The sequence below is a fragment of the Phascolarctos cinereus genome, unplaced genomic scaffold (genome assembly GCF_003287225.1).
Source record: "Phascolarctos cinereus isolate Bilbo 61053 unplaced genomic scaffold, phaCin_HiC Scaffold_4;HRSCAF=312, whole genome shotgun sequence".
Taxonomy (NCBI): Eukaryota; Metazoa; Chordata; class Mammalia; order Diprotodontia; family Phascolarctidae; genus Phascolarctos; species Phascolarctos cinereus.
Window position 1 is genome coordinate 354,523,361 of NW_027555847.1, and position 12,700 is coordinate 354,536,060.

General features: G+C 37.5%; 1 protein-coding gene across 1 annotated transcript in view; it reads right to left on the reverse strand.

Annotated features, from left to right (window-relative positions):
- Nucleotides 1-3,438: 3,438 nt before the first annotated feature.
- Nucleotides 3,439-12,700, reverse strand: part of WDR70 (WD repeat domain 70) — a 340,948-nt gene continuing 331,686 nt past the window's right edge. The window contains exon 18 of the mRNA XM_020995972.2: nt 3,439-4,095. Coding sequence (XP_020851631.1) covers nt 4,008-4,095 — 88 coding nt within the window. The 3' untranslated portion in view covers nt 3,439-4,007. The remainder of the gene's footprint in view (nt 4,096-12,700) is intronic.

A 12,700-nucleotide genomic window follows, 5' to 3' on the forward strand; every position in this document is an offset into this window, starting at 1 on the left:
TTTTAATTTCAATTCATGAAAATTAAATACTAAAAATGTAACTACTGTATCATAAATGTAAGCCCACTTAAGAACTTTGCCTCATATTCAATTGAAAAAAATACTTCAAGCATAACAGAGTTCCCTCTTCTTCCCTGTTCCTCATATCACTCAAATGCCTTCTGACACTGTCTTCTCTTTCACCCTATTTCACATAATGAGGGGAAATGTTTTATATTGGCTGTTCTTGTCATAACTTCACAGTAAATCCATTTCTAAAAGCTAATGTAGTTCAGCTGGTTGATTGCTGATGGGGAATACACCAGTGGGGACTCATCAATGACAGTACTAGAAATCTTAGCCCCTAGTACTCAGAGAGCAGCAGCAGTAGCAGTAGCAGTGAGCCAACCTCCAGGGAACCCAACTTATGAGTATCCAGTCAGGGCAATGGCCTCAGAGGGGATGCAACAGAATGATGACAAACAGTTCAGTTAAAAAAAAAAGGCTGATAGAATAACCATATCTGAGAGTATTTGGTATAGTCTATACCAAGGGTGGGGAACCTTCAGCCTTGAGGCCACATGTGGCTACAGGTTCCCCTCCCGTGGTCTATACTCACAGTTGCTCAGTCTTCTACCAAAAGGAAGAATGTTTATCATTTGTCTTCCAGGACACTGATTTAATCTGAGATCACTCATCTCTTAGTGTTATTTTCATTTACATTATAATAATTACCAAGAATATTGTTCTCCTTACTTTGCTCTACAACAATCCATAGAAATCTTCTGACATTTCCCTGAATTCCTCATACTTGATGCTTTGTGATGCAATAATATTCCATTATATTCATACACAGCAATTTGTTCAGTCATCCCCCAACTGACAGTCACCTACTTTGTTTCTGCTTTTTTGCTACCACAAAAAAAAGTGTTGCTATGTGAATATTTGGGATCTTTTTATTTTTCTCTTTGGAGGTATATGCCCAGTAGTGGGATCACTGTGTCAAATGTATTAAAATTTAATGACTTTTTTCATATAATCTCAAATTGCTTTCCAGAATATTTAAACCAAGTTCCAGCTCTACCAGTAGTATATTACCATATGTCTTCCCATACTCCCTTCAGTAATAATAAGTTACCATTTATGTAGCACTTTAAAGCTTACAAAGTGCTTAACGTACACCATCTCATTTTACCTTTATGATAACCCTATGAGGCAGGTGTTATCACCCTTATTTTACCAGTGATGAAACTGTGCCTATGGTCATATAGCATCACTATCTATTTCCAATTTTTTTTTTATCATCTTTGCCAATTTGATGGGTGTGAGGTGAAACCTCGGTTTCACAACAACTTTGTTACAAAGATGTAAATAGTATTATACCTATTTTACAGATGAAGAAACTAATCAAGTCATCTGATTCTAGTCTAATGCTCTTTCTTTTATAACATAATGTCTTTTCAGTATTTTCATGTTGGGTTTTTTTTTTTCATGTTTGATGAACCTCAAAAACCAAGGTAAGTTGAAGCTCATTTGTTTGCTGGGGTAACAACAAAGTAATTTGTGCAATAACACTCTTGTCCCTCTTTTTTTTTTTAAACACTGAGTGAATGTAATCAAAGTGTTTCTTCCTTCCCAAATCCTGACTGTACAAAACAGATATGTCCCTCTGACTTCATGGATCTGTGATTTCATCAATTTGGGTGCTCTTTCTATTGTGTCCATCAAAAATATTCTAGATCTAAAGAGACAGGCTTCTAGAGTTGCTGTAACTAAAGGTTTCATCATGCTAATGAAAAAACCTCTGACAATGCTAGGCAAGTCCTCAGGAAATAAACACTAAATTTATCATTGGTGCCTTAGCTGAAGTTGTTCCAACTTGGTAAATCTTTCTTGAACTTCTTTCTGTTCCACTCAGGCACCCGAGTCATTTTATACCACAAGGAGGCATTGGAGTTGTCTGTTTTAGTTATCAAAAACAATACTAACTACTTGGTTCTGGAAATACTTCAGGGAGTTCATGAGATCATCCAGTATTTTAGGAAGAGCAGTAGAGGAAAGACTCAAGGAAAGAAAACAGCAAGGTAAAAGCTGTCATAGTCAATAGTTCCAAAACTACCTAATGTACTTAATTAAAAAGTTTTAAAAAAAAAAGGGAGTGACAAATGTTTTAAGGGTATATGGTATTTGCAAAAAAAAAAAAAAGAATAAAGTCTGAATGGAGCTTATGCAAAAAACTAGGAGTGTTCTAAAGGCAAAGTAACTAATGGAGAGGATGAGGAAGGGAAGGCTGAGATGTGCTAGTCAAATCAGGGAAGATCTCAAAGCCTGCATGAAGCCGTTAAGACTGAGTGATATCTAGGATCAGCAGATGCTGGGGGTCAGGTACACCACCATGTGCTCCCAAGGAGAATGTTGGTTCTTCGAGGGTAGAGACTGTGAAGTTTTCATCTTTGTATGTCTAACCCCTAGCATGGTGCTTGGCATGTAGCAGGTGCTTAATAAATGCTTGCTGAATTGAATTGGGGTTTGATTTTTCAATCTTCTCTGTGATGGATAGAACAAATCTCCCAGATCGTGAACATCTGGAGCAGTGTCACTAAATCTCAAGACAGGACTCTAGGAAGCAGCTAGCCTTCCAGACCTGACAGAGACTTATCCTAAAGGAGCCATAATTAAAGTATGTCTTCTTCATCTCCTCAGCTCCCTGGGAAGCTCCTTGAGGGCAGGGTTCATGGTTTATTTGTATCTGAATTCCCCACAGTTCCTTGCATAGGGCACAAATTCCTGTGCCACCACGTCACCATGTGAACCAAAATGGGTCAGCCACAAAGAAGATGAACAGAATAATGTTTTTAAGGATATAATGAAGTAATAAAAAAAAACCCAACTGATATTTATAAACCACTTTGAGGTTTACAAAGCACTTGACATACAATACTTGAAGACAGACACTACTGGTATGAAGATGTCCATCTTATAGATGAGGAAACTGAGGCTCTGAGGGGTTAAATGACTTGACCATGGATAAACAGCTAAGTAATCTTTCTGAGTAGGATTTGAATTCAGATCTTCCTGATTTCAAGTTCTGCACTCTATCCATTCTGCAAGACTGTCTTCCTGACAAAATGATACATTACAGCTTCCACCAGTTAGGAAAGGGATGAAAGCAAAGAGATAGGCCAGGTGCATATCAATCCAAACTGGGGTAGACTAGAGGCAAGGATGCTTTTTATTTCAATCCCATTGGAAAAAATAATATTTATCTTACCCTCATACTTCTCAGAAGATACCAACATAGATAAACTGGAAAATGAAGAGGTTACTTTCATTGACTCTAGATTAGGTTCTGAGTTTGACCTTTAAGCCTAGAGGCTAGAAGGGACCCTCTTAACTTTTTACTGTATAGTATAAGATGAAAATAGGATATTAAAATGAGTCAAAGATGGGAACATAAACGTCTTTCAAATCAAAATCTTTATCAAATCAATGAACTCAATCTAATAATTACTTGTACAGGCATATAAATAACTTATGTGAAATTGTACAAAAAAGATAGACTTGTTTTTTGGAGGCAATCTGGGTTAAGTGACTTGCCCAGCATTCACAACTAATAAGTGTCTGAGGCTGAATTTGAACTCAGGTCCTCCTTACTCCAGGGTCAATGCTCTATCCACTGCTGCCTGAAGATGGACCTTTTGATGTTAATTTCCATGTTATATCTCCTTGGCTTCAATTTGTCCCGAGTAGATGCAAATTTTCTCTGAAGACACAGAAACATTTATAATGGTTGACAATAACCTTCAGATAATATGAAATACCAGGCATGGGTTAAGAATCTACTGCTTCTTTAATGAAAATAAACAGGTTTAATAAATGCAACAAAAATATTTGAGCACATATTTATCACAACTTTAAAATAGTTATTACTGGTGTTGGGAATCAATATACTCATTTATTTGCAAAGAATTAAGAAAAAAATTGGTCATGACTCTCTTCTACTCCTCTCTGACCTCAAAATGGATTCTTCAAATTTTACGTTTTTTCCATTCTGGTTCATTCTTTGTTTCTTCGTCTTCAGATTCTACTTCTGCAAAAACAGTTTTAGGCTGAGTCCTAAAACAAAAGAGAAGGAAAATAACTTAGCAAGCACTGACTGAGCTCCCCACAAGATGTGACTTTGTCTTTTTGGCCAAGTGCTAGGAAAATGATTTTTTTTTAAAGCCACCATTACCTCTGAATGATTAAATATTAATCCTTAGGTTTCTAACCACCAGAGACATGGAGTGGGGTGACCTATAAAGTTCAGAGACAAGGATTCATATTCCAAGGTGAACCATGTAATCTGTGTTCCCCTAGTATAAAATTAAAACATAATTTAAATACAGTGGAACCTCAACCATCCAAATTCTGAACCATCTGGAATTCAGACAATTCGGTCCCATTTTGGAGATTGAATGGAACTGGAGAACAGAATTGACCAAGGAGTTGTCTAGAATGTGAAGGTGGTCACAGCTCCAACCAAATCATTTGTATAGCTACATAGCTACACTGTTCCAGTCTTGAATGGCTCTGCCATATGAAATTTTACTGTATGGCAGAAGAAAGACTTAAATTAACTGTTTTTTTTAAAAAAAATTAAACTGGTCTTTTGATTCTTTTTTTTCCTCCTGGTTACGCAATGGGGTTAAGTGACTTGCCCAAGGTCACACAGCTAAGAAGCGTTATGTGTATGAGGCTGGATTTGAGCTGAGGTCCTCCTGAATCCAGGGCCAGTGCTCTATCCACTGCAACACCTCACTGTCCCCAAACTGGTGTTTTAAAAATAAAGGATACTCTGTATTTTTACAACTGCCAGAAAAAAAGAAAATGGGGTTTCTGACCAGTTCAATGTATGGAAATTCCATCTCTGACAGCACACCATTGTATAGTACTATGGTAGAATAAATTTTAAAAAAAACTTCATGAGAACTTTCTATGCTTTTTAAACATGCTTGACTTTATGAAATTCTTGCCTATCATTAAATCAGAAAAATGCCAGCTATTAGAATTTAAATAATATATACTTCAATATTTCCCACATGGTTGATTAATTCCTCCTTTAAAAAGCCATTTCATACACTGAAGGAAACAATTTTTGAAGGAAGCGTAATTTTTTAAAGTTTAATTTTTAAGACCTTATACCTTCAAACTATGGCTTAATTTCCTCAACATGCTTCAAGAGTTCTAAAAAGAATAATTACCTGGTTGTGTGAATGTGTGCTCGAAAACAGCAAAACTTTCGATTTTATATAAGTAAATGTGTTTTATAAATACACACATGCAAACACATTTTTATGTATAGTTTAAGGAGAGGGGGAAAAAATAAGGTCACAATCCTGAATGGTTTCTTACTGTTACTTTATTACCCTCAAAGAAGCAAAATCTACCCACATCTCATGCTGATGCTACATGGTATGAGTTGCACACCAGAACTCCTGGGGAACACAGTAGCCACTGGCCCGTCTCCATTCATACGTACCTGTCTAAAACCTAAGGGTACCCCCCTTCCCCCACCTTGTAGAGCAAGTTGGTTGTGCTGACGTTATGTTACCCTGAGATACTGCTATATGACATCTGAGAACAGGTTGAAGGACTAAAATTAAAGAAAAAAAAACAGATGCAGAATTTCATATGCTATGGTGCTACTAGATTACTAGAAAGCTGGATAGGTCAGCTTCCTTCCACAATACACCAAGGCAGGCAAAGTACATCTGCGACTTCTGGCAAGAACACTGAACATTTTATTCTGGGCAAATCCACACAGAAATGGCCTTGTCCAGTGTAAAATATACTTTTAAATTAAATATCTAATTTCTAATGGGGAGGAAGAAAAGACATAATTTTCCCAAAGAGGGTGGAGAATGTCTCCACAGGCTAGGTTTAAATTTATTAGGTTACTGAGACTATAATGAAATTGAAATGCTGCTTTTTCTGGATTACATAATTAAATAGAAAAGGAAAATGGAAGTAAATCTGAAGGTGAGGTTATTTAAGGCCACTGAGATTTCTTTTCATTTTCCTTCTGAAAATGTATAATTATGGCATCAACCTTACAAATGGAGATCCATAAAGGATCAGGAAAATAATTTAGTGTATAAAGTAATACACGTGGGAGTGTTTTGTAATCATAATATAAACAAAACTGATCAGTACCAATTCAAGACTTTATACAGTCCTAGAACTACCATCTAGTACCTAATACCTTAGAACTGGAACAATCTTCATTATATTTATTTAGTTTACTAATTTTTTTGTCCATATGAAACATATTCATTTTATAAATGAAGAAACTGAGGATCAGCATTGTATAGGTAAAGTTAGGAAAAGAATTTAAAAACTGTTCTTCCACTGGGGAATGTATGAATTAGTCTCTCTGTCTAAAAGATGAATAGCTTCCAAAGGCAAGAGAAAGAAATCTAGGTCTCATCAGTATAGTCACTGGCTACAAAAACAGATTTCTTTTCTTGTCTGTTTGAGGAAATGGATTTGTACAATGATCCTAAACATAATTCCTGCCCTAAGAGTAATTACAATCTAAGAAAGGAAACACTGGTTAGATAATAAAACAAGCAGTGATATTATATTATTAAATATTATATCATATATAAATAATTAATAGCACATATATCAGGCTGCATGTTATAGTCAAGAACTAGATTTGAAGTCAGAGGGCTAGGGTTCAAATCCTGTCGCTGCCACTCAAAAGCTCTAAGTTCTTGGGCAAGCAACTTAAGCATTCTAGAAGGAGTTGGACTATATGGTATATAAGACTCTTACAGTTATAAATCCATGAGCGTTAAAATATAGGCAGAAGCTAACCTCAAATCTTACCACTTACAAGAGATTATCTATATACCCCCTTAGTCCAATGTGCATTTATTCATTCATTCATTCATTCATTCATTCATTCATTCTATTATTCCGATGTTAACCTTTTTTCACTGTTACTGTTGTTGTCATTCAGTCATGTCTGACAACAACCAAAAAAAACCCCAACAATCTTTACTTCCCTTAATTGCTTATATGATTTCACAGGTCTCAGTGGTTACAAGACATAGCTAAAGAATAATGGTCAAAAGAGTGTCTGAGGTAGGTGTGCAAAGCCTGCCTCTGTCACCTAATATAGCTAAGCCAAATCACTCAATTCCTCAGTTTTTCCATCTGTAAAATGCGTATGATAGTAACTATTTGCAGTACCTATATCTCAGGATTGTGAGGATCAAAAGAGCTAAATACATGGAAAACCCTTTGTTAGACTTAAGTAGCACATAAATGTCAGCTATTATCATTATTATTGGATGATGCCCTCTACAAGTTACTTTCTGGATTTATCAATTCTATCAAGGTATTTAATATATTCTGAATAACTATCCATTCTGAAATCTAATTTGCTTTTAGTCCTCAGGCTTGTTTGGACAAAATGAGAGCCCCTTCTAATAAATGTTCTCACAAAAAGTCTAAGAAAAAACCTACAAAATCACAATTACATACATAACATGCACACACAACTATATACAAAGAACAAGCAACAAACAAAATATTCCCATCTACGCACCCTCTGTTTTTACTTTTTAAAAGCATTCCACTGGTCTTGCAGAGGCCTTTAAAACATCAATACACCCCCTTTCTATTGACTAACTGATAAAGCTTTAATTTAGGTTTTCTATGCTCACTTTCCTTTAGCATCCAGTCTACAGTGAAACAGTCAAAATGTTTTCAACTATAATTGAAAGTTCACAGATCAAATTCTTCTTAATCATCATTACTCATTTGATATGATTCATTCATAAAGTATAAAGCTAGCTTCAGGCTCATGACATGAATATAAGGGAGAATCCCTTGTATTACTATTCACAAGTGTGTGAGCAGAAACCACAGGCTTGCTTGGCCTAGGGCCCATTGTTTATTATAAAGAAAAACCTCAAGGTGCAAAGTCAATTATAGCCATGACTTGATAATCTGACACACTTGTTAACCCTATTAGGATAAATATGGCCCAGATGAACTCTAACCTAGTCATTACCATCACAGAATTATTCAAATGAAAGGGCTTAACAAAAAAACCCGTAGCTTCGATAGTCCTTTCTAGTCAACATCAAATCAAAGATAACTGCTATTAAATATAAGAAACACTTGGGGGGAAAAAAGGCAAAAAGATTTTTCTAGATAAAGAATTTTCCATTTTCTTTAGAAAAAAAGTGTGGAAAACAGATAAATGATAGATACAAAAAGGCAGGGTAAGGATAAAATGAAGTGGGAGACATGGAGACTAAGGAAAGGGGAAAAACAACTAGGAGCCTTGTGAAGAATTCTGGGAATAGATTCCTATAAGCTCCCAAACAGGAAAAGGAATACACTGGGTAAAGACAACCAACGTAGCTAAAGCGATTTCCTTCTCCACTGTGTAGTCTCACATACACATATACGTGTATTTAAATATTGCCCTTATTTTCCCAATGTGGCTTTACATGGGATGCTCTGAAAGCAATAATGATATTTTCATGCATACATATTTACTGATCCTGTGTCAGGAAGGATATGCATATTGAAATTTAAATTTACTGAACCAGCAATAATGGCAGTGTATTTGGCCAGAAGACTCACCATGTACTGACAGAGCTGTCAAGCTTGGCAGGCTGCTGGCAATCTTCCAAGCTCCCACACACATCTATCCCTGTCTGGTGTGTAAGCTAATAGCATTCTGGACCTACATCCTGCCCACTCCTTGGCCAGTTCCTTTTTTTTCCTCCCTCCAGCAACATCTTTTAACAAGAAACTGTAACTAAATCTGCCCACGTGTGGTTGAATGAGAGCCTTCTGTGATCCTGCTGTGTTTTAAAACTTTCATGGCTATTACATTGCCAATGTCAGGAATGAAATCTAATATCCAATCAATGAAATTAAAGGGCCCAAACACACTGGTGGAGTTATCAGTGTTGGAGAATTTAACAGTGCTAAACTGTGTGCCACATTTAGGCATGTATCGTTATATAAAACATAATTATGCTTTTTAAACAAAGAAACAGTCCCTATTAAATCTACATTTCATCATCATTAGCAGAGTCAATTGCAGTGAAGAAAAACAACTAGGCACACATTCTCGATTACAGTGACCTTTAAAAAAAGATCCTTTTAAATACTAGCTTCCCTTCAAACACTGCCACTTGGCAGTAAACTGTATACTCTAGCAGGTGAACAGAAGAGAAAGAGCCTAGCAAGACTGGCTAACCAACAACTGTGTTGTATACAGTGCAATGGGGTTAGGAAGAGGAGCTCAGTAAATGTTAGGGGACAGATTCAAGGCATCTTGCAGGGGTCTGAGCAAAAGGATGAAGCCTATAGCGATATATGTTTAGCGTAATGAATAGACACATACCCTGCCAACATCTCAAACTCTTCATGACCAAAAGAGAACTCATCAACTTCCCTTCAAAAACCACCTGCTTTTGCAGTTCTCGATTTTTCTTGATGGCACCACCCATCCCATCACCCAGACTCAAAACCTTAGAGTTAAACCCATTCAATTAAATGCAACAAAAATTTATCAAGCCTTTATTACATGCCAGGACTTGGACATAGAGACAAGAATGAAATGATCACTGCCCCCAAGGAGCTTAGATTCCACCAGAGGGAAGCAATGTGTAATTAGACAAATAAGTACAAAATAAGACAAAATAAATACAATGGTGGTGTAAAGAATTGGAGGAATCAGGAAAGATCTCTTTCAAGAGGTAGCAACCAAATTGACCCTTGAAGGATTACGGAGATTTCAAGAAGCTGAGGTGTAAGAAAGGACAGCATTCCAGGGTGACTGTCAAGTGGCAAAGGCACAGAGTGGGACATGAAAATATAGGCGCAAGACCAAGTACTGTAGGCCAGTTTTGCTGGAATATACAGTGTCCTAAGAATGAGCGATGTGAAACAATTTTAGATAAATAGGTTGGAGACAGATTATGAAGAGCTTTAAACACCAAAAAGCAGAGTTCGTATTTTTTTTATCCCAGAGGCAAGGAAAGGCTGATCTCTTTATAGAGACAAAAGCAAAGAAGGAAAAAAATGAGAGAAAATAGAGTGGAATGGAGTGTGAAGGGAGGGAAAGAGGGAATTCACAATGGTTAGCCTCTTTTTTTTTTTTTCAGTAGAGCAGAAAGTGAAATCCTTTGCTAAAGGGGCTGGGGGAGGGATGGGGGAGAGAGATGGTATAGGAAGTCTGGGGAGGGAATAATAGTCACAGAGAAGACAACAAAGGGATTACCATGTCAAGTAGCTATGAGGGTTTAGTTAAGATTAGATGACAAATCTGTAGTGAGCTAGAGATCTACCCTGGGACCTCTTACCTTTTTTTCTATCTCTTGGTTAATCTCATCGGTTCTGACTGGTTCAACTATCTGTCTCTCCTAATTCAGTTCCAGATCACCGACTACCTAATGGATATCTACTACTATATATTCTAGAGGCATTTCAAACTCAATATATCCATGGCTTTTCTCTCTTCCTCACTCCATAAGCACTCATTCTCTTCAATTTCACGTCCACGTATATCTCAGTTCAGTTTTTTTCTCTCTATCCATACAGCCTTCTACTTTAGGTCCTCATCACCCCTCACCTGGACTTTATTGCCAAGGCCTCCTAAAATAGTCTCTCTTCTTCCTCTCTGTCTCCTCTCTAAACTAGCCTCCTGTACACAGCTGCTTTATACATGCTTGCAGGTATTTAATAAATGCTTGTTGAATTGAATTAAACTGTACCCAGTTGGCATGGTTGCATGGCTTTCTCCAGGAGCAATCAGCAGCACACAAGTATAAATAAATAAGGTGGGTGGTGTTAAGTAATCCATGGCTGAGATTTGGTAAGGTGCGACTGGCAAGAGGACAGAGGATTTAGTGATTCAGGACTAAATAGTTGATGGGGTATGGCTGAACTGGTCAACAAAAGTGAAACTATTAGGAGAGGGAAGCAGAATCAGAGCAGGAGAAACAGGCTGGAAAAACCAGAACGCACAGAAAGATTAAAGGTGAGCAGGCTACAACACATTATAAATGAGGAGTTGCATGTCAGAAGTGGAGAAATTGCACTATTATGTACTCCCATAATCTGCCATTCCACTCAACTTCATTACATTTTTATTAATGACATCAATATCCTCCCAATGTTCAGGCTCAAAGCCACCTTTGGCTCTTCTCCCTCCCTTCCCTCCTCACTATATTCAATGAACTGTTCAATCTTCTGCCTTTCCCACCCTCTCCACCTTGACCTCTCCTCCCTGTGTCTCTCTTTCTCTCTTTACCCCCCCCCCTTTTTCTTTTCCTCTCTCCTCCTTTCCACTCATGCAGCTCCCATCCTGGTTTAGGCCTTTATCACATCTTACCTAGAATGTTATAATAATTTCCTAACCAGTCTCCCTACTCATCTCCTCTAAAAATCATTGCTTACATGGCTACCAGAATAATATTTTTAATGCATAGGACTGAAAATGCTACTTCTTCGCTTGGACCTTCAATGACTCTATATCCTGTAGGTTAAAATACAAATCCCTTAGCCAGGTATTGAAGGCTCCTCTACAATCAGGCTCCAATCTTTACAACCTTATTTGACACTCTTCTCCTTTATGTAGTCTCACATTACTTAGATGCCTTTTGCCACTCTCCTCCTTCACCCATGTTTCACATGAAGAGGTGCCAAGGCAAACCTTCTACATACATAAGCGATCCCATTCATCCTATCTCTAGCACATTGCCCCCTTTCTCACCCCCCCACTCTCTCACTTTTCTTTAATTTCTTCTTGTCTAATAGCTGTTTCCCTATTGCCTACAAATGTCCATGTCTCCCCTCAAGAAACCCTCACTTGACTCACCTATCCCCATTAATGACCCATATATCTCTTCTTTTTGCGTGGTTAAACTCTTTGAGAAGGCCATCTACAGTAGATCCCTCTACTTCCTTTCCTTTCACTCTTCTTAATACCTGAACAGTTTGGCTTCAGACATCATCATTCAACTGAAACTGATCTCCCAAAAGTTACTAACAATTTCTTAATACCCCAATCTAATAGCCTTGTTTCATGCTCTTTCTCGACTTCTCTGTAGCCTCTGACACTGTCAATTACCTTCTCCTCCCTGATACTCTCTTCTCTCTAGGTTTCTGGACACCACTCTCTCCTGGTTCTCCTCCTACCTATCTGACTGCTCTTTTACTTTACTGGATCTTCAGCCAGGTCACATCACTAACTGTGGATTTCCCACAGGATTCTATTCTGGATCCTTTTCTCTTCTCCCTCTATATTATTTCAGTTGATGATCTCATAAGTTCCCATGGATCCAATGATCATCTTTATGCTGATGGTTCTCAAATCTATTTATCCAGCCCTAACTTCTCTACTGCCTTCCAGTTTCACATCTCCAACTGCCTACTGAACATGTCAAACTGGATATCCCATGGACATCTTAAACTCTTCATGTCTAGAACTGAACTCATTATCTTTCCCCCCAAAACCTTCCCTCTTCCTAACTTCCCCATTAATGTTGAAGGTACCACTATCCTCTTAGTCAAACAGATGTACAATCTAGGTGTCGTCCTTAAGTCTCCACTTTTTTTCATCACTCTCATCCGCAATCTGTTGTGAAGATCTGTCCATTTTACCTTTGTAACATCTCTTGAATTTGATCCTTTCTCTCCTCTA